Below are 22,620 nucleotides of genomic sequence, written 5' to 3' on the forward strand. Positions count from 1 at the left end.
TGTTTAGGATAATGTTCAGGATAGCCTCTTAACCTAGCCTCTACTTTTATGTGTGTTCCAGGAATCAAAAGCAGTTCATCAGGCTTTATAAGACAACTGCTTTATCCACTGAGTCATCCCACCAACCTTATAAATACACAGCCCTTCATTATTTCAAGGGAGTCTGCTGCAAATGGAGTGTCACAATCTAAAAATCTGAAACTCCCCATATCCATAACTTTTTGAGTGTTTACATGATGCCACAAATGGAAGATGTCACATCATGAGACCTTATTTCTTAAGCAAAATTATTAAAGATATTACATAAATTACTTTTAGGCTGTGTGTATGAGGCATATGAAATGTAAAATTTTCTGTTTAGACTTAGAAATATCCTGAAGATATTTTATTCTGTGTATATACTATACACATATTCCCAAACATGAAAACTCTGAAATTTGAAACATGTCTGGTCTAACACTTCTGAATAAAGAATACTCACCTTCTGTTCATGAAGCCAGTGAAAGCACAAGGAAAGGCTGTGTCGGTTTGCTTCCTGTTGCTGTAATAAAACACCATGGCCAAGCCGACTTATAGAAGAGTTTATTTCCAGAGGAAAAGTCCTTTCTGGCAGGGAGGCATGGAAGCAAGCAGCAAGCAGGGCCACTGGAGCGGAGAGCTGAGAGCTCACCACCGTATCATAAGCACAGAGCAGAGTGCTCCCTGGAATATGGGACGCGTTTTACTCTAAAAGCATGCCCCACGTGACGGGCCTCACTTCCAAACCAGGGACCAAGTGTTCACATGCCTGACACTGGGTGACATTTCTTATTTAAACCACCAAAATGGCGACTACTGTCATCTAAATGTCTGATCAAAAGTCACCTCACCTCTTTCCAGCCCCCTTTCTCTTTCTAAAGCGGCACTGTCTGTTCATTTCCTCTGCTGTGCCTTTGTTGAGTTACCTCTGAGTAGTATTGTGAATACATGCACCCTTGTGTGGTACTCTGTAATAGGCTTGTTTCTCTGAATTCCATGAGGACAAAGACATTGTCTTGTTCACTTGTTGAATTCCTGGTACATAGAACAATGCCTCAAGTGTGTTAAGTATTTAGTATTTTTTAAAAGATTGTTTTTATTTTAATCTACAAATGTTTTGTCTGCATGTATGCATGTAAGTGCACCATATTCTTGCCTGGTGCCTGCAGAGGTCAAGAAGAGGGCAAATTCCCTAGAACTGGAGTTACAGGCAGTAGATGCTGGGAACTGAACCCAGGTGCTCTGCAAGCGCTCCTAACCACTGAGCCTTCTCTCCAGCCCAAGCACTTAGTGTTTATTAATTGATACGCAGTAGAAAATGTGTCTGTGTTCTGTAATCCCTTGTGTACTGTCAGATCTTAGTGTTCCTATGTTTTATCTTCAGATAAATTTTAACGAGGACTGGAGAGGTGACTCGGTTGTTATAGTGCTTATCACACAAACCTGAAGATCTGGGTTTAAATCTCCAGTGCTCACATAAAAGCCAGGTGTGGTTTGTGAGCCTGCTGATTGCAGTGTTGAGGAGGCAGAGACAAGAACATTCCTTGGGCTTGCTGGCCAGCCAGTCTAGCCAATCAGTGAGCTCAGTTCGATCTACTTCAAAAAATGAGGTGGGCCATGTCGTTGCACATGCATGTAATTCCAGCACTCAAGAGGCAGGGCAGGTGGCTCTCTTGAGAATTCAGGCCAGCTAGTACTACATAGTGAAACTCTGTCTCCAAAAGAAAAGGTAGGGAGTGATTGAAGACACCTGACAGCGACTTTTGGCCTCTACATGCATACTCACCTATGTACCCCCCCCCATACAGATAACATGCATACACACATGTGTTCACATACACATTAAATGAAAAGGCCATCCTCTTCTCATTTTCATTCCCTGTTCATGTGCTCTTCTGGTCACTTTGTGCATTCGCCCAAGTTCTCATAGATAGACAGGTACACTAGGCCAGTTTGCCGTGTGCTTCCCTGCCCTACCTGTTTGTGAGTCTGCAGCCCTACAGATTTGTATTGACTCATTTAATCAACTCCTAGGAATGAGCAATTAGGTGACTTTTAACCTGTTGTCATCTGAATAGTGCTGTAGTAAGATTCGTTGTTTTTCTGTGTATATAAGGAAGTATTTCTTTCACAAAGAGAATTACTAGGTCAGTCAATGAGCTTTTAAGATGGTTATAGCCCTGAAGTAGGAATTTACCTGGTGTAACCTTCAGAAAAGTGAGGGGACTAGGGATTGAGTGTGTGAAAGGGAGAGAGTAATAGGGGATAAGTTGTTTATTCATTGGGTAGAGTTGTATGTGTGGGGCAAATTACATGGCCTTTGGTATTGACTGAATGTGGTTGGTGGCAGTGGTTGTAGTGAATTGATACTGGGGCAAAAAAGGTAGGAGCAATTAAACATGAAAATTGATTAACCTTGGGAGTACATCATTTATTAAACTAGCAAGACCAATATCTTCCTTGCTCTTGGTAATGTGAGGTGGGGATGGACACTTTCATTCTGTATTGAGATTTCAAGTTATCATACACATATACATATTTCCATGGAACTCACTATGTAGATCATGCTAGTCTCAAACTCACAGAGATCTCTGTGTCTGCCTCCTGTGTACTGGGATTGAAGGTGTGTGCCACCATTCCCAGCCTTCAAGTTAGCATATATCTTTTGGAAAACAAGTTGGTATAGTATTATGGGCCAAATATCTTAAAAATGGTAGTCACTTATTCAGTAATTCTTTACTTCACGTGAATTTACTGCTACCCAATACTTTGAATATTATTTACTGGGCTCTTATTGAGATTCTAGGGAGAGCTTTTGGAGCCTTCAGAGACAGAAATGCTTGTTGTTTATTATTTATAAAGTGGAACATAAAATATATGTTACCAAATGAGCAAAGAAAATGCATCTGAAAGTTAATAGTATAAGGATTATAGATTCAGTTCACTTTTCTATTTGTATTTTATATAAAACATTTATTTATAAAATATACTTATTAAGACATAACATGATACATATTGCTAAATAAATAAAATATATAAAATATTTTCTCTTTCAACAGTACATATTTGGCAATTATCAATTCATAATTTGTTATTTATGTGATTGTAGAGACTTGAGAGTATCATAAAAAGTTTTATTTCAACAACAACAAAAAACCAAAGTCATTGGTTTCAAATCATTTTAGGAGCTGGGCATGGTAGTGCACACCTGTAATCCCAGCACTCGAGGTAGATAGAGGCAGGTGGGTCTGTGAGTTTGAGGCCAGCTAGAGGTACATTTGACTCTGGAGCAGCAGGAGCAGCAAGATCAGACAGACAGCAACAGCAGAATAAAGAAGTGTAGCAGACTCAGGGCTGGTCCTCAGCAGATCCACAGCTGACTAGACTGACTGAAAACTGTAGAGAAAATTCTGTTGAAATTGCTGTAATTTGGTCTGTGTTTGCATTTCAGTGGCCTCATCGTTCCTGAAAGAGATGGCAATGAGACAGCCCCGGAGGTCACTGTCACTTCAGGTTATGCACTGCTGCATTTTTTCAGCGATGCTGCTTATAATCTGACTGGATTTAATATCACTTACAAGTAAGAGTTATAGATTTAATACTTACAATAGTATTCAAAGGCTTTTAATCATGCTAGTACATAGGCGGGCTTACAGCAAGTCAGGCACCTTGCTAAATATTAATACAGACTTTCTTATTTAAAATTCTTTTAAGTATTCAGTGAGAGGTAGGCAGTGTTTTTTTTCTCGTTGTATAATTGAGGAAAGAGGAGCTAAAAGATTAAACAAATGTCAGCCCCAGTGGTTGGGACCATAGTTTCTAGATCTTGTCTCTGAGCAATCTCCTGGAAGAGAGGGGCATTCTTCCTACTGCTGGAAGAAAATGTCAGGGGTTTTGCTACGTGAATTTAACAAAGACTAGTAGTGTCTCAGTAATAATAAGTAGTAGGAGAAATCTATTTTTAAACTGTTATGACAGAGCACTAATGCAGTTCTTTAAAAAGTCTGAATTGTGTCATCTCAGTGTATCAATACTTTTATCTTAAGTCATGTTATGAGACCAGTTAAACTCATCATGAAGTTAACTGCTCTTCTCCATCTGAAATGAGTTGATTAAAGTTACTAAAGATCTTTAACTATATCACTGGATACCAATCTTAAATTCTATGAATTCTCAGAGACTTTACAGAGAACGCTGTACCCTGAATATATTGGCAATTTATTGGATCCCTTTCCTTCTGCCATTTCCCAGCATGAACTTGGCACTTTTGTAGAACTCATTACTATGAGCTACCAGGAAGAGTAGGATCCTGGTTCACAGCCTAGAGCCAAGTCTGAGTGATTATGCACAAATCTTTCTTGTTTTGTAATTTCTCTAACTTTCTGAGTTATTTATTCTTACCTCCTTCATATGCGAATCCAGCAGGGTTGATTTGATTTCATTACTTGAACCTTGGGCTCTCACTGCACAGAGCTCAGTGAGCACAACACAGAGCTCAGTGAGCACACACGGGCTAAATGGTAAGTCCTGTAGTTATACTTGTGAATGAACTGAAGACAGTCAGACCCTTAAACTGTGTAGGAGGAGGTTCTGAGTACAATTGAAGTGTTCCTCTTATTGACTTAGTTTTCTCCTATCTTTGTAGTTTTGACATGTGTCCGAATAATTGCTCAGGCCGAGGAGAGTGTAAGAGCAGTAACAGCAGCAATACTGTTGAGTGTCAATGTTCTGAAAACTGGAAGGGGGAATCGTGTGACATTCCTCATTGTACAGACAACTGTGGCTTTCCTCACCGAGGCATCTGTAATGCAAGTGACGTCAGAGGGTGCTCCTGCTCCCCCAACTGGCAGGGTAGGAGCTGCCTTTTCACTGTCCTTCCAGTAACAGAAAGTTCTAGTTTAGTGAACTGTAAGGGAGCCTATTTTAGCAGCTGTATATTTAATGTTAATCATGTATCAGATGGCACATAAGCATTCATCTCCCTTTATCCAGATTCTTTAAATTTTACACTCATGTGGTTGTTGTTGATATCCTTAGAATTATGAAAAGGTTTGACATGTCCTTTGCAACTCATTCATGAAAATTAGGGAGCATGGTCTCATGTTAGAGGGGCAGAGAACCAGGCTGAGAGATAGGCAAGAGCTAGTCTCTTTCATCAGTTCAGCTCCTGAATTTACCAGAAGATAGATTTGGCTCTGTCCTTTTATTTTAACCATAAAGTCTTCTCCAATTGAATTGATAACCCCTTTGTCTGCCCTTTCCCCTAAGAGCTGCTTAAGCAAGATTTGTACTAAAAGTTTTAACCTGAATATTGCCAAGTCATCAGAAAGTGTGTGATATTAAATTTTATTAGGGAGTAATTGTTTTTGGTCAGCATCTTGAGTAAATTGAAAACACCTGCCGGGTAGTGGCGGTACATGCCTTTAATCCCAGCAGTTGGGGGGCAGAGGCAGGCAGATCTCTGTGAGTTCGAGGCCAGCCTGGGCTACAGAGTGAGTTCCAGGACAACTAGTACAGTTACACAGAGAAACCCTGTCTTGAAAAAAACAGAAACAACCAAACAAACAAAAAACCACCAGTTAGGTGCTGAAGAGATGACTTATTGGTTAAGAGCACTGGCTGCTCTTCAGAGGACCCAGGTTTGATTCCCAGCACCCGCATAATAGCTCACAACATCTGTAACTCTAGTTCCCAGGGATCCAGTGCCTTTTTCTTGCCTCAGTGGACACCTGTCAGGCAAGTGGTACATAGACATACATGCAAGTAAAACACCTATGCATGTAAAAATTTTAAAGCCCCACAAGTTAAAGATGTGTGATACTTAAAAACTATTCTTTAATTTTACTCTTTGCATTTAGATTAGAACTTAGAATACTATAAACTTTCAGGCTGCCTTTTGTGTTGTTGTTGTTCCTTTTGTTTGTTTGTTTAATTAGGTCCTGGATGTTCAGTTCCTGTGCCAGCTAACCAGTCTTTCTGGATTCGAGAAGACTATTCTGATTTAAAGCTCCCCAGAGCCTCTCATAAAGCTGTGGTCAATGGGAATATAATGTGGGTTGTTGGCGGATATATGTTCAACCACTCGGATTACAGCATGGTTTTAGCGTAAGTGACTTTATAATTTACACTTTTTATTTATTATTACTGTGTGTATATATGATGGGGGTGGTGGTGAAAGTGGTGTGTCATGGTGTGCACGTGGCGACCAAAAGACAACTTGGTGGAGCTGATTTTCTCCTTCATCTTTACATGAGTTTGGGGGCTTTAGGGCAGGTTGCCAGACTTGTAACGCTTCACCCTCTGAGCCATCTCACCAGCTCTGTGAATGCTTTAAGCACTTTTGCAAGAAGCTTAGGTTTCCACTCTGAAAACTATGCCATAAAAATAATAAAAAAAAAGACAAGAAATTATAAGTAATTACTAAGGAAAATCTCTGTTTAAACTCCACTAGTAGTCTTCTAAACTTTTATATTATATGTAAAATCTTAAAAAGGAAAACATTAAAAAACATTTACAATTGGAGCTGGCTTATAGTTTCAGAGGTCTAGACCGCTATCATCATGGCAGGAAGTGTGACTACATGCAGGCAGACATGGTGTTGGAGAGGTAGCTGAGAATTCTACATCTGGATCCACAGGCAGTAGGAAGAGAATGCAACACCAGGAATGGCTTGAGCATCCCAGACCTCCAAGCCCACCCCCAGTCTCACATTTCCTCCAACAAGGCCACACCTACTCCAACAAGGCCACACTTCCCAGTAGTGCCACTCCTGAGCCTGTGAGACCATTTTCATTCAAACCACCACAGTTGATGTTTTAAAATTGAGAGCTCTGAAGAATTCATGTCATAATAAGAGTAATTTATCTTTTAAAGATACTTTCTCTGTTTTTTTGCTTTAGGTATATAGTGGGTTATATAAATAGAGGTTACTTAATATTTTAATATTAATAACTTTCATATGTCAGATGATTTCAGTTTACAGTTTATGAGTATAAACTACCTTTGTGTAATAATTTCCAGGGTTTGAAGTCTGTTTGTGCTTATTTGAAGGTAGAATATACATTATCATATTAGAGTTAGCTATGGAGAATAGACTTCAAGAAGAGATTTATAAATACTGCCCCATGCAGATTTTATAGCCTGGAAATTTTTCTATGTATTTTCTATTAGTGCCCACCGGGCTGTGGTGGTGCGTGCTTTAATCCCAGCACTCAGGAGGCAGAGGCAGGCGAATCTCTGTGAGTTCGAGGCCAGTCTGGGCTACAGAGCGAGAATCCAGGACAGGCACCAAAACTACACATAGAAACCCTGTCTCGAAACCCCCCCTCAAAAAAAAAAAAACCCTCAAAGCCCACTCCCGGTGACACAACTCCTCCAATGAGGCCACACCTCCTAATCCTTCCTAAAACATTTCAGTCAATTAAGGACCAAGTGTTCAAATTCATGAACCTGTTGGGGCCATTTTCAATCAAACCACCACATACAGTTTTGAACCACCCCAGATATAGTCATTAAAACACACAAAGTAATTTAGGACAGTGAAATCAAACCTTATAAAATTGATGAAAACTTTAACATTCCAAAACAAGTTAAATGATAAGAAAGTGACGTGTGGCATGACACACATCACTAGACAAACTCAGAAATGAAATGATCAAAGTTAACACCTCTAAAAATAATTTCAGAATTGAAGACAAATGTGGAGGGAGACACATCTATAAACACAATAGATACTGCTTTGGAAAAGGAATATGAAAATAGGAATCTTTTAAATCACACAGAGCGAATTTAAATATCCCTTTTTACATGTGTGTATTAGTTTGGTGGGTGTGTGTGTGAGAACCCATGTTCCATAGCACTTGTGTGGGGTCAGAACATGACTTGAGGTGCCGTTCTCGGCCTCCGCCCTGGAGCTCAGACTCTCAGGGCCACGCCGAGGTCGTCAGACTTGGCAGCAAAGTGCTTTTTTTACCCTCTGAGCCATCTTTCTGGCCTTAGACATTTTTTAAAATGATAACTATAGTTACAAATCTTGAACACTGTATGTAAAACCAACAAGAGAAACTAAACAGTAGCAAAAAAAGAAAATAATAATAATGGCTATGTGCTCCTGAGCACAATGAACAACATGGCAGTGAGTCCTAAGGCTTTTCTTTTTACCTGTGTACCTTACGCTTACTGTGGAGGACATTGGCAGTTTGGAAATAATGATAGCTACCGGGGGAAAAGCCCTGAGGAAACCACGTGGGATGTAGCCCAGTGGGAGGGCTCTTGCCTTGTACATACAAGGCCTGCGGATATATAGCTAGCATCTCAAAAGAATAAAAAATTTAAAGCAAGGTCTTCCAGAAAAGCTTGTGCTGTCTCTTTAGTCCAAAGATTTAGAAAGACAAAATTTTAATAGTAATGTCTCTGTGCCAGCCAGATACCACAAAAATCTAGCCCTGGCCTCACTTGTGCCAGTAAAGTCTCCGTGGAGAGCCTGGATGTCCATTTGTTCCAGGATATAGTGATACCCCAGCTATTAGGGTTAGTACCAGAGACACCAAAGAGGGAGACAAGACTTTCAGCTCCACCACGGAGAAATAAAGCTTCCACCATACAATGCCAGAAGAGACCGTGTGGGGAACTTGGACTTCTACCCTCCACTGACCTTCTCCATCCCAGTGGAGTGGTGTGAGAGAAGGCCTGCCATAACGGAAGGTAGAGAGTCTCACCGCATGGTCTACAATCCATATACAGTCTCAGCCAATACAATCTCAATTTGAGTGAGAAAAAAGCAGTTAAAGAGACAGTGACATTGGGGTGACTCACATTAGAATTATCTGACAAGGACTTTAAAAGCAGCCATCTTAAAAATGATAATGAGCAGCTGCACATATACAAAACAAATGAAAGAATAGAAAGTCTCACCAAAAAATAGAGAACATACAGACTATCAGAGGCCAGATTAAGGCGCTTGACCCACAGGCCTGATGACCTAGGACCAACATGGATGGAAGAAAGAACGGACTCCTGAAGGTTGTTTTCTGACCTTCATCTTTGTGCCTTGGCGAGTACATGCCCTTGCCCCAAATAAATAAATGTAATAATAATAATAATAATAATAAAAGAATATTAAGTTGAGGGCCTGGAAAGATGGTTGAGCTGTTAAGAGCACTTAATCCTGCTAACAGCCACCTGAGACTTCAGTTCTAGAGTGTCTGGCACCCTCTTGTGGCCTCTATGGGCACTGCATGGATGTGGTACACAGACAAATGCCGCAAAACTCCTGTATACATAACATAAAAATGAAGGTTAAAGAAAACCAATTACAACTTGAGGACACTTCATTTTTCCAGCACCAAATCAGCCTCTTTGTGTCGTTGGTTGTTTTTACTCTTTACTCTTTTGGCTCTTTGCTCCTTGGGATCCTGCCACACAGCTCTCAAATAAATCACACACATGGAGACTTATTCTTTCTTTTGATTGCCTGGCCTTAGCTTGGCTTGTTTCTAGTCAGCTTTTCTTAACTTAATTATCCCATCTACCTTTTGCCTCTGGGGTTTTACCTTTCTCTGTTTCTGTATCTTTTCTTTCCTTTTTATTCCACGTCTGGCTGTGTGGCTGGGTGACAGGCCCCTTCTTTTCTCGCTCCTTCCTCTTTGCTTCCCAGATTTCTCCTTCTCTTTATTCTCTCTGCCTGCCAGCCCTGCCTATCTTTTTTCTGCCCTGCTATTGGCCGTTCAGCTCTTTATTAGAACAACCAGGTGTTTTGACAAGCAAAGTAACACAGCTTCACAGAGTTAAATGAAACATAAAAGAATGCAACCCATCTTTGCATCATTAAACAAATGTTCCACAGCATAAACAAATGGAACACATCTTAAAATAATATTCCACATCTTTGGAATCCTTCCAGTTCATGAGAAACACCAATTCTCCATTGCTCTCTGTGGCACCAAGTGTTGATTGAGGATCAAGATCTGGGGCAAAGCCTCTTAGTTTATCAACAGCATCTTTTCTCCTTTGGTTTGCTATCATCAGGGTTACTGTCACATAGAGATTTCCCTTTGTATCATCCTGTCCTTTGCCAGCTTTTTGAAAATTAGGAAATGTTTCAGTGAACTCTGGACTCTCAGTTTTCTTCAGGTTCCCAAGTATGACTGACTTCTATAAATTCCTTTGCCTTCTGGAAACCCCCTGCCCTCCTATCATTACACGTAATTCAGGCCCTGTCTCTTCAGCTTCTTCTCTCTTTCTGTTCTTTTTCTTCTCCAGGCTTGGCAGTGTACTTTAATTTGGGGGCATTTTTTTTTGTTGTTTTTTTTTTTTTTTTTTTTTTTTTTTTTTTTTTTTTTTTTTTTTTTTTTTTGGTTTTTCGAGACAGAGTTTCTCTGTGTAGCTTTGCGCCTTTCCTGGAACTCACTTTGGAGACCAGGCTGGCCTCGAACTCACAGAGATCCGCCTGGCTCTGCCTCCCGAGTGCTGGGATTAAAGGCGTGCGCCACCACCGCCCGGCTTTGGGGGCGTTTTTTTTTTAAAACTGAAAACTTGAGGTGTTCACTGCTCCAGACATGGGGCCTGCATCTCTGGGCTGTGTACCTCAGCTCAGCCTCGTCCCTTCTTGGTCTTGCTCTTGTAAAGATTTGTTTTTATTTTTATGTTTGTGAGTGTTTGCCTGCATGTATGTCTGTGAGCCAGGTCTTCTTGTTTTAATTGGAGTTTTTCTCTACTTGGGCAGGTCTTTGAGATTGTTTTTTATCTGTAAATTAAAGAATGGTAAGATAAAGACTAGGCTACTTAATACAAAGAATTCCTTTTCTCACTTGATCTTACTAGCTTTATACCCCAAATATGAAACAACCGAAAGTGTGAAGATTAGAAGAAACCTATACTACATTTATTTTATATTATCCTTATAAAAGAATTTGCAGCCGGGCGGTGGTGGCGCACGCCTTTAATCCCAGCACTCGGGAGGCAGAGCCAGGCGGATCTCTGTGAGTTCGAGGCCAGCCTGGTCTCCAAAGCGAGTTCCAGGAAAGGCGCAAAGCTACACAGAGAAACCCTGTCTTGAAAAACCAAAAAAAAAAAAAAAAAAAAAAAAAGAATTTGCAAACCTATTTCCTGTTTCCTATGTTGGTAAATCCATACATATATTTTAGAATAAAGCAAGTTTTCCCTAAATGACTAAAAATCACTTCCTTAAATCACTTTGAAAAATAATAATACTAAATCTTCCTGCTAGACATTTCTCTTAATATTCATGTGTATGTGTCTCTGTAAGTGAACGCTGTGTGTGTGCAGGTGCCTTTAGAGGTCAGTAGAGGGTGCTGGATGCACCTGAGGTGGAGTTACCAGCAGTTGCAACATAGGTGCTGGGAACTGAACTTGGTCCTGTAGAAAAGCAGCAAGCACTCTTAAACCCCCAGGCATCTCTCCAGTCCGTGCCAGATGCTGCCTTCAGTTCACAGAGGTTGCCTGTAGCTCCTCGAGTCTATCTATGCCCAGTTTTCACAGTTCTCACCCATGTATATGTTTATGTCATGAAGCCACAAGAAGAGGCTTGACTGAGTCTAACAGTATGAATCACAGAAATGATACCCTGTCATCTTTGCTTCCTACTGGTCATTAATTCTGTTTATACTCAAGGGAGGGTATTATACATGGATGTAAACACCAGGAGACAGAGAGGTGGGGAATGTCATGGGTACTCAAGTACCTGATGTTGTGGTATATCATCAGGTCTTAGTGGCATGATCTTTAAAATCTGCCCTAAATCTAGAGCTGAGGGTGGTGGCATGTGCTTGTCATTGGTCCCAGAACTCAGGTTGCAGAGGCAGGAAGATTGTGATTTTGAGGCCAGGATAGGTACATATAGAGATCCTGTCTCAAAAATAAACAAACATACAAATAAAAACCTGACTACCCTCACCACTAGTGCTGCTTCCATCAAAAGAAAAGGTAAAATTAAACTTGTGAAAATGATTTTTCTTTCTGTTGTTGACACTAGATATTTGTAAGAGCTATGTGTGTCATTTGTGTGATTTTACTCTAGCCCTGTCATTCTTTTCCTTCCGTGTGTGTGTGTGTGTGTGTGTGTGTGTGTGTGTGTGTGTGTTCTCATGTGGAAGCCAGAAGTCATTGTTGAGTGTCTTCCTTAATTGCTCTCCACTGGATTTTTTGAGGCAGGATTTCTCACTAAATCTAGTGCTTACTGATTCATTCAGCAAACCCTGGGGATCTTCCTTTCTCTGCCTCCAGTGTTACAAGCACTTTAATACTAACTGAGCCGTGTCTCAGCTCCTCATTCCCCTTTCTTTTTTCTTTCTTTTTTTAAAGATTTATTTATTTGTTTATGAATGTCTTACCTACGCGCGTGCGTGCGTGCGTGCGTGCGTGTGTACCACATGCAAGCAATGGCAGAAGAGGGCATTGGATCACCTGAAACTGGAGTTCCAGAGAGCCATGAGCCCATTATGTGAATCCAGGTCCTCCGAAAGATCAGCAATGGCTCTTAACTGTGATCCATCTTGCTAGCCCGCATGTTTCTCTCTTGAAGCAAGAAACCTAGGAATCATTTTGATACTTCCCTTCCTTTATAGCCTTCCTTCATAACTTCATATCAATTTTCACCAACTGTCAACAAATACATGTTGTATTTCTTTATTTTTAGGTCTAGCCTGCTGTTTCTACTTAGTCTCTAGCAATAGAATTCTGTCAGATTTATGTTTCTGTTGCTTTTAATCCATTTGTAAAGGTAAATGGGATTATATTTAAAAATTGCAAATCCCATCATTTACTATATTCTTAAAAGCCATTGTTAGCCATGCTTGGTTGTATGTTACAGCTCTGAGGGAAAAGACTTCCCTATTGGAAATGTTACAGCTCTGAGGGGAAGGTTTCCCCAATGCAGGTGTTACAGCTCTAAAGGGAACGGTATCCTGGCAGTTGGGAGCCAGGAATGACACAAAGTCACATGCAGATTTATTGAGAGAGAAAAACCTAGGAGGGTGGCCGCCTCTGCTTGGAACAGAAGTTACAGAGAACTGAGCAGAAAACAGGGTTTATATAGCATTTCTTGGGAGATGGAGCTTTCCAGGGTAGAGATTTCCAGGATGGGGATTGGTAAGATTTCAAGTCCTGAGCTTGGGGCGAGCCCAGGGATTGTTAGGATTTCAAGCTCAGGGATTGGTGGGTCTTCAGGCCCTGAGCTTGGGCTTTTTCCTCTATAGGGTGGAGCCTGGCTGTTAGAGGTCCTCAGGAGCAGGGCCTGGCCACTCAAGAACCTCGAGGGGCTTACAGGTTGTGCATGCCTATGCTCCAGCATTCTGGAAGTCCAGTGAGGAGGGATAGTGAGTTAGGATCCAGCCTGCGCTATATAGCAAAAAACAAAAACCACACACACTCATAGAAAAAGCCCCCCATTAATACCGTCCCGTTAAATATAATGGCCCTGTGTCCCCATTTAACCACTGTTTGCCATCCCACATTCTGTTTGTTTCTCTTTTGCCTTTGTCCTCTGTGCTGCCATAACAGTTTTCTTTCTTTGCCCATGAAGCACCGTGTGCATCCTGACTCCAAGGGTTTTTGCATCAGTGTTCCTTCTGCCTATATGTTCTGTTACTGTGCCTGAGGACTGGTTTCTCTCATTCTTTACAGCTCAATCTAATTGTCTCACCAAGAGATCTTTCCTGACCATCTGGTTCAGACAGGTTCTCCCTGTTGTTGTTTTTCATAGTTCTAAATGACTTTCAAGTACTGCTGCTTATCTTAAATCATGTGTTTGCCCATTATAGCACATGCCCATTGTTTGGACTTGATTTACTCTGTCAGCTCAGGATATAGTTCACAGAGGGTGCTCAGGTAAGTACTTATAGCCACTGGGGAGCAAGCGAATTCGCCATTTACTTCACATGTATTCTAGATGTATGTATTAATGGCACGTTTTGCCTGTAAGCCTTTTTTTTTTTTAGATTAGAACATCTTTTCTATGTGTACTCAAGCAAAATATGAGTTTTAGGGCTTTATATATTTCATACAAATATTGGTATAGTCATAATTCTTGCTTTACTAATTTTCATGGAATTTCAGTGAATATAGTGGTTCTTTTTTAAAGTAATATTTTGGGTAGGAAGATCCTGTCTCAAAATATAGCTCAGCTGGTAGAGTGCCTGTAGCGTTCAGGAAGCCCTGGGTTCAATCCCCAGCACCTCATAAATGGGACATGGTAGTATATGCCATCATCTCAGCACTCTGGAGGTGGAGAAAAGAGGATCAGGAGTTCAAGGTCATCCTTAGCTATTTAACAAAATTGAGGTCAGCCTGGGCTACATGAAATCCTGTCTGAAAATCAAAAAGCAAAGTTGTGTATTGGAATTTCAGTTATAAATTTTATAGTCATTTTTACTCGTTCTCATCAAGTACATTCCAGGAGTTATCTTTATATTCTTTCTCCCACAACCCTACTAAGCCACAATTTTAAGTTATATTAAAAGACAGTTCCTAAGCTTGGAGTGGTAGTTCACGCATGTAATCCTAGCAATTGAGAGACTAATGTGGGAGGGTTGTCACAAGTTTTTGAAACTTTCTGAGTTCCAGACCAGCCTTACTACAGAGTAAGACCCTGTCTCAAAAATATAAAACATAATAAAAAGCAGTTTCTGTTTTAAGTCACCTAGTGATCCTCTTACAAAATAAATGGTCTTGGCTTCCTGCATTAAGATTCCAGTTGAGCCAGGTGATGGTGGTGGACACCTTTAATCCCAGCAGAGGCAGGCAGATTGCTATGAGTTTGAGGCCAGCATGGACTACAGAGCTAGTTCCAGGACAGCCAGGGCTACACAAAGAAGCCTCCTCTTAACTCCTCCTGCCAAAAAAGAAAAGAAATATTCCAGTTGAGCTGTGCACATGGTGGTGCAAACCTTTAATCCCTGTATCTCAGTACTCATGGGGCAGAAGCAGGTGGATCTCTGTGAGTTCAAGGCCAGCCTGGTCTACATGGTGAGACTTTGTCTCAAAATAATAATAATAATAATAATAATAATAATAATAATAATAAAATGATTGCACTGAAAACTTTATAATTGAATTTCCTTCTTTCTCTGGGTAAAGGAGGTAGTCTTGTTTTTTGTTTGTTTTATTTTTATTCTAGTTTCTTTTCTGTTGCTGTGATAAAACACTGATCAAAACTAGCTTGGGGAGGAAAGGGTTTGTTTTACTCTTGCACTTCTAGGTAACTGTCCATCACTGAGGGATGTCAAGTGAGGAACTTACGCAGGAGCAGACCAGCTTGCTCACTAGCTTGCTGGCTCTCCTGCTCATGCTCAGCCAGCTTTCTTACATTATATAGCCCACCTGCCTAGTGATGTACTTACTGCCCATTGTAGGCTGGGCCCTTCTGTATCAATTAGCCATCAAGAACATGCCTCACAGATATGCCCGTAGGTCAGTCTAATCGAGGCTATCCCCCAAATGAAGTTTCTTTTTCCCAGGTGACTGTAGTTTTTGTCAACCAGGACAGCCTGAGGTCTGACTAAATGAAAAGGAAGAGAGAGGGGATGGGGTGAGGTATGCTAGCTTGAATACTGGCATTCTCCTTTTTCTGCTCCCGAGTTGGTCCCATAGGCCACTTTGCTCCCATTGCCATGCCTTCCTGGCTGTGATGAACTGCATAATTCAAAGTCCTCTGAACTATGAGCCAAAAGGAACCTTTCTGCCATAGTTATTTTTTGTCATGTATTAGGTCGCAATGGTGAGAAAAGTAACCAATACAAGTCCCAAATCTAGAACAAAGCAAACTGGTTGGATGTTTTTTAAAGCGATTTCAATTGTAGGAAGAGAAGTAGTTGCTAAGAAGGATCAAGTGAAAAGTAGAGAAATGGAGCAGGTGGTTGACTCCCCTGAAGCCGCAGCTCTTGTTCCCGTGGCGGTGCAGTGCACTGCAGGTAGGACGTTTCCACCCGAGGAAAGGATGTCTGGGGGTTGTGTTCTAAAAGACTGCACATCTTCATCCAGGCCCCTGCCTTTTACCTGACTTCAGAGAAGTAAGGACAACCCCAGTGAGTAGCACCAGCCCTCATGTGAAGCTTCGTGGAGACTTTCCCACCACGTCTTTTGTAGACAACTTGGATTTAAGTTCTGCATAAAGCTGAAAGAGTTTGAGATGAAGTGAGAGGTTTTTTAGACCTAAAGAAACAGGAATAAATAATATCGAGCAAAACCTAGAAGCTAAATGATTGGTGGATTGAGCTAATTCCAGTTAACTCAGAGAAAAGGGCCGAAGGGTTAGAGAAAAGCACAAGCACATGAAAGAGAGGAGGTTTCCCATCACTGAGATTACTGTCCCTGAGGGGAAGAACCACAAGGAGTAAGTGGGTTCAAATAGCGCAGGGTGTTTCAGGAAATTTTTACTGCATTTTCTCAGTGGGTAGACCTAATTTGATCAAGTTCTTGAACTTTTGGGATAAAGGCCACATCATTGTGTGGGAGCTCTCTGCTGGCTGTGGTGTGTCCACTCTCCGAAGAACCTTTGCTTAGATTTGGTAGTGGTCAGATTCTGTTAGTGGGTTGCCTGGACGTTGTAGGAGGGTGGAGTATGTGCCCTGTAGTCTGATGGTAAGGGGAATGAAAGGACATTTAAGGTGTAGACCACATGATGTCAATATGGATATCTGGAGTGGGCCAAAGACGGCAAACTCTAGACATCTGAGGAACCATGAATCAGCTAAAGATGGCTGACACTGAATGTTTAGGAATTCAGAGTGTACAGTGATAAAACCTGTTATATAGCTGTTTCTGGACAAATGCTACTTTTGTGTGAATTTTATATAAATATGCCTTTGAGATCAAAGGCAAGTGGCCTTTTCCCCAGAGTGAATAAAGTTTGTCACATCTCTTTGTGGCTCCTCACATTTTCTTCAGTCTCCTGGCTTCTTGAGACTCTGCTTCCCTGACTTCAGATCTTGGACCCCACAGATAGTCACTGGGTTGCCAGCCAGAGGGGGAGGCTTGTGAGGGAGATGGCTGAACTATGGAAAAGACCTGTTTCTGATTCCTGCATTCCTGTGCATATGTGTGTAGAAGGACACGGGGTCCATAGGCCGATAGCTAGCACTAGAGAAAACAGAACTGTTAAACACATGGGCTTTTTCTTCAGTGGAAGAAATTGACACCTGATTACCCGGAAGGCTGGAGTGGATGCTGTTCAATAACCTGGTGATTTGCTGTTCCACAGAGCCAGCCCTCCTGGAATCCCCCAGACTCCTGAGCACTGTTTCTCAGTCAATGTAACCCATCCTCATGAAGGAAGTCCCATGTACTTTGCAAAAGAGTTTGCTATTTGACTTCTTACAAACTCTTGCTCCCTAGACCCTTATCCTGAGCATTGTTTCTCAGTCAGTAGAAGAAACCCATTCTTGTAGAAGAGGTCACAGGTGCTTTGCAAAAGACATGCACCTTGTAAGGGAGTTCCCGTATAGTTGGGCTTTAAGCTTTGTTGTGATAATTGTCACAGGGGAGCTTTCCCCCCAAGTTTTACTGTATTTAAAAATGTAAAAAATAAACCACTAGGTGTCAGATTCCAGAAGTTTGAACCTGCCAAGTCATGCAGAACTGAGTTTTCCTTCTTGTCTCTGGAGGTTCATTTCCCTGCGAGCCATGACACTTGCAGGGATCCCCACATAGGTGCTTGTCCAGATCTAAGAACCAATTGTTTAATATTCTGAAGAACAATTTATTTGGTCCTTAGAATTTCTTACGCGTGTTTCATTCATATTGTTCTTGTATTTGCTTCATTTGTGCTGTGAAAAAAAAAAGGTAGCCTATTTTCCAAGCATCTTTTGGGGGTTCATCTTACCTAGATGCTGCCATGCCGGCACTTAAGTGTTTGACAGGCTGTCAGCTAGCATGCTGACAGAGTAGGAACAAAATGTGTTAGGATACAGATTAAGACCCCCCACGCCATGATGGGGACATTTGGAAACTTCTGTGTTTCGTATGTATCTTTCTGCCCTCTCAAGGTATAGACATGTGGTTTCAAACCTAGAGAGTCCTCAATAATACCATCCAGTAAGAATTCTACAAAAGTGTTACAGTGCTTTTCAGTGCACTTCTCATGTCCTTATTTACAAAAGTTTGATTCAGTTTGCAAAGAGATTTCATGTCTCAAGACTTTTTTGTGTCTGTTAAATTAATGGATTGAAACAATCTTACCTCCTATCTTTTTTTAAATAATTAATTTTTTTCATTTATTTTACATCCCAACCTCAGTTTCCTCTCCCTCTTCTCCTCCCATTCCCTTCCTCTGCCCACCCCCAAACTATCCACTCCTCCTCTGTTTCTATTCAGAAAGGAGCAGGCCTCCGCTAGGTATCAACAAAGCATGGCACATTAAGTTGAGGCAGGACTAAGCTCCTCCTTTTGTATTAAAGCTGGGCAAGGCAACCCAGTGTGAAGAATAGGTTCCCAAAAGCCAGCTCAAGTGTTAGGGTCAGGCCATGATCCCACTGCTAAGAGTCCCACAAATAGACCAATCTACACAGCTGTTACACATATGTAGAGGGCCTAGGTTAGTCCCATGCAGGCTCCCTAGTTGTTGATTCAGAGTCTGTGAACGCCTATGAGCCCAGGTGAGTTGTTTCTCTGGGCTCCCTTGTGATGATCTTGACCCCCCTGGCTCGTACAATTCTTCCTTGCTCTTCAACAGGATTTCCAGAGCTAGGACCAGTGCTTGGCTGTGGATTTCTGCATTTGTTTCCATTAGTTACTGGATGAAGACTCTCTGGTGACAATTAGGGTAGTGACCAATCTGATTACAAGAGATGGCCAGTTCAGGCACCCTCTCTATTATCATTAGGAGTCAGTTGCGGTCATTCTTATAGGTTCCTGGGAGTTTCCCTGGCACCAGATTTCTCACTGACTCCAAAATACGCCCCCCATCAAGACATCTCTTTCATTACTCTCCTCCTCCATCCTGCCCCCAGCCCGATCCCTCATATTCGCCCCCACCCCTAACCTGCAGTCTACCCAGGAGATCTCTTCTATTTCCCCTTCCCAGGGAAACTCATGCATCCCTCTTTGGGCCATCTTTGTTACCTAGTCTCTCAGGGACTATGGATTATAGCAGGGTTATCCTTTATTTTACAGCTAATATCCATTTATGAGTGAGTACATACCATATTTGTCTTTCTGGGTCTAGGTTACCTTACTCAGGATTTTTTTCTAGTTCCATCCATTTGCCTGTAAATTTCATAATGTCATTGTTTTTTTATGGCTGAATAATACTCCATTGTGTAAATGTACCACATTTTCTTTATCCATTCTTTGGTTGAGGGTCATCTAGATTGTTTCCAGGTTCTGGCTATAACAAATAATGCTGCTATGAACATAGTTGAGCAAGTGTCCTCATGGTATGATTGAGCGTTCTCTGGGTATATGCCCATTATTGGTATAGCTGGGTCTTGAGGTAGATTGATTCCCAATTTTCTGAGAAACTGCCATACTGATTTCCAAAGTGGCTGTACAAGTTTGCACTCCCACCAACAGTGAAGGAATGTTCCCCTAGCTCCATATCCTCTCCAACATAAGCTGTCATCAGTGTTTTTGATCTTAGCCATTCTGACAGGTGTAAGTAAGATGGTATCTCAGAGTCATTTTGATTTGCATTTCCCTGGTGACTAAGGATGTTGAACAATTCTTTAAGTGTATCTTGGCCATTTGAGATTCTTCTATTGAGAATTCTCTGTTTAGATCAGTACCCCATTTTTAAATTGGATTATTTGGTATTTTGGTGTCTAATTTCTTTATATATTTTGGAGATTAGCCCTCTGTTAGTGGGGTTGGTGAAGATCTTTTCCCATTCTGTAGGCTGCCATTTTGTCTTATTGACAATGTTCTTTGCCCCACAGAAGCTTTTCAGTTTCTTTCTTTCTTTTTTTTTTTTTTTTTTTTTTTTTTTTTTTTTTTTTTTTTGAGACAGGGTTTCTCTGTGTAGCTTTGGAGCCTGTCCTGGATCTCGCTCTGTAGACCAGGCTGGCCTCGAACTCACAGAGATCCTCCTGGCTCTGCCTCCAGAGTGCTGGGATTAAAGGTGCTTTTCAGTTTCATGAGGTCCTATTTATTACTTGTCGATCTCAGTGCCTGTGCTACTGGTTTTCTATTCAGGAAGTGGTCTTCTGTGCCATTGCATTCACAGCTACTTTCCACTTTCTCTTCTATCAGGTTGAGTGTAACTGGATTTTGTGGTCTTTGATTCACTTGAACTTGAGTTTTGTGCAGGGTGATAGATATAGAACTATTTGCATTCTTCTACATGCTGACATCCAGTTGTGTTAGCACTGTTTGTTGAAGATGCTTTCTTTTTTCCATTGTATAATTTTGGCTTCTTTGTCAAAAATCAGGTGTTCATAGGTGTGTGGATTTACATCAGGGTTTTTAATTTGATTCCATCCATCAGTGTGTCTGTTTTTATGCCAATACCACGTGGTTTTTATTACTATAGCTCTGTAGTAGAGCTTGAAATCAGGGATGGTGATACCTCCGGAAGTTCCTTTATTGTACCAGATTGTTTTAGCTATCCTAGGTTTTTTTTGTTTTTGTTTTTCTATATGAAACTAAATATTGTTCTTTTGAGGTCTGTGAAGAATTATGTTGGAATTTTGATGGAGATTGCATTGAATCTGTAGATTGCTTTTGGCAGGATGGCCTTTTTTTTTTTTCCCCCCGAGACAAGGTTTCTCTGTGTAGTTTTGGTGCCTGTCCTGCATCTCACTCTATAGACCAGGCTGGCCTCGAACTCACAGAGATCCACCTGGCTCTACCTCCCAAGTGCTGGGATTAAAGGCGTGTGACATCGCCACCCAGCAGGATGGCCATTTTTACTTTGTTAATCCTACCAATCCATGAGCATGGGAGGTCTTTCCATCTTCTGACATCTTCTCCAGTTTCTTTCTTCAAAGACTTAAAGTTCTTGTCATACAGGTCTTTCACTTGTTTGGTTAGAGTTACCACAAGATATTTTATGTTATTTGTGGCTATTTGTAAAGGGTGTTGTTTCCCTGATTTCTCAGCCCATTTATCATTTGTATATAGGAGGGCTACTGATTTTTTTGGTTAGTCTTGTATCCAGCCACATTACTGAAGGTGTTTATCAGCTGTAGGAGTTTTCTGGTAGAATTTTTGGGGTCACTTATGTATATTATCATATCATCTGCAAATAGTAAAAGTTTGACTTCTTCCTTTCCAATTTGTATCCCCTTGATCTCCTTTCGTTGTCTTATTGCTCTAGTTAGAACTTCGAGTACTATATTGAATAAATATGGGGAGAGTGGACAGCCTTGTCTTGTTCCTGATTTTAGTGGAATTGCTTTGAGTTTCTCTCCATTTAATTTGATGATGGCTGTTGGCTTGCTGTATATTGTTTTTATTATGTTTAGGTATGTTCCTGTATTCCTGATCTCTCCAAAACCTTTATCATGGTGCTGGACTTTGTCAAAGGCTTTTTTAGCATCCAATGAGATGATCACGTGTTTTTTTTCTTTCAGTTTGTTTATATGATAGATTTTCATATGTTGAACCATCCTTGCATCTCTGGGATGAAGCCTACTTGATCATGGTGGATGATCTTTTTGATATGTTCTTGGATTTGGTTTGCCAGTATTTTATTGAATATTTTTGCATCAATGTTCATGATGGAAATTGGTCTGTAATTCTCTTTCTATGTTGAGTCTTTGTGTGTTTTGGGTATCAGGGTGACTGTAGCCTATTAAAAAGAATTTGGCAGTGTTCCTTCTGTTTCTATTGTGCAGAACAGTTTGAGGGGTATTGGTATTAGCTCTTTGAAAATCTGGTATAATGCGCTGAAACCATCTGGCCCTGGGATTTTTTTTTTTTTTTGGAGACTTTTAATGACTGCTTCTATTTCCTTATGTGGTTATAGGTCTATTTAAATTGTTTATCTGGTCTTGATTTAGTTTTGGTATTTGTTACCTATCCAGAAAATTGTCCATTTCTTCTAGATTTTTCCAATTTTGTGGAGTATAGGGTTTTGAAGTGTGACCTAATGATTGTCTGGATTTCCCCAGTGTCTGTTGTTAGGTCCCCCTTTTGGTTTCTGATTTTGTTAATTTGGATATTCTCTCTCTGCCTTTTAGTTAGTTTGGATAAGGGTTTATCTATCTTGTTGATTTTTCTTGAAAAACTCTTTGTTTCATTGATTCTTTGTATTCTCTTTGTTTCTATGATTTTGTTGAATATATTTTCTGTGCCTTTGAGCTAGGATTCTTCTCCTTCTTCTATTTGTATTATTCTTAGGTTTGGTCTTATCATGGTGTCCCAGATTTCCTATGTTTTGTGTTAGGAATTTTTTGGATTTAACATTTTATTTGACCGATGAATCTATTTCCTCTATCGTATCTTCAATGCCTGAGATTTTCTTCCATCTCTTGTATTCTGTTGGTGATGCTTGCATTTGTAGTTACTGTTTGCTCACCCAGATTTCTATTTCCAGAATTCCCTCAGTTTGTGTTTTTTCTTTCTTTCTTTTTTTTATTGCTTCTATTTCAATTTTCAAGTCTTGAATTATTTCCTTCACCTGTTTGATTGTTTTTTTCTTGGCTTTCTTGA

At 40.7% G+C, this 22,620-nt stretch overlaps 1 protein-coding gene across 4 annotated transcripts in view; it reads left to right on the top strand.

Annotated features, from left to right (window-relative positions):
• The window catches only part of Atrn (attractin), a 150,002-nt gene that overhangs the window by 30,577 nt on the left and 96,805 nt on the right, over positions 1-22,620 (top strand). For all 4 annotated transcript variants that reach the window (XM_052725495.1, XM_052725497.1, XM_052725498.1 and 1 more), the window contains exons 4-6: positions 3,470-3,598; positions 4,664-4,869; positions 5,955-6,123. In XM_052725495.1, coding sequence (XP_052581455.1) covers positions 3,470-3,598; positions 4,664-4,869; positions 5,955-6,123 — 504 coding nt within the window. The remainder of the gene's footprint in view (positions 1-3,469; positions 3,599-4,663; positions 4,870-5,954; positions 6,124-22,620) is intronic.

Source organism: Peromyscus californicus, unplaced genomic scaffold, assembly GCF_007827085.1.
Source record: "Peromyscus californicus insignis strain IS unplaced genomic scaffold, ASM782708v3 Scaffold_7__1_contigs__length_154581171, whole genome shotgun sequence".
Lineage (NCBI taxonomy): Eukaryota > Metazoa > Chordata > Mammalia > Rodentia > Cricetidae > Peromyscus > Peromyscus californicus.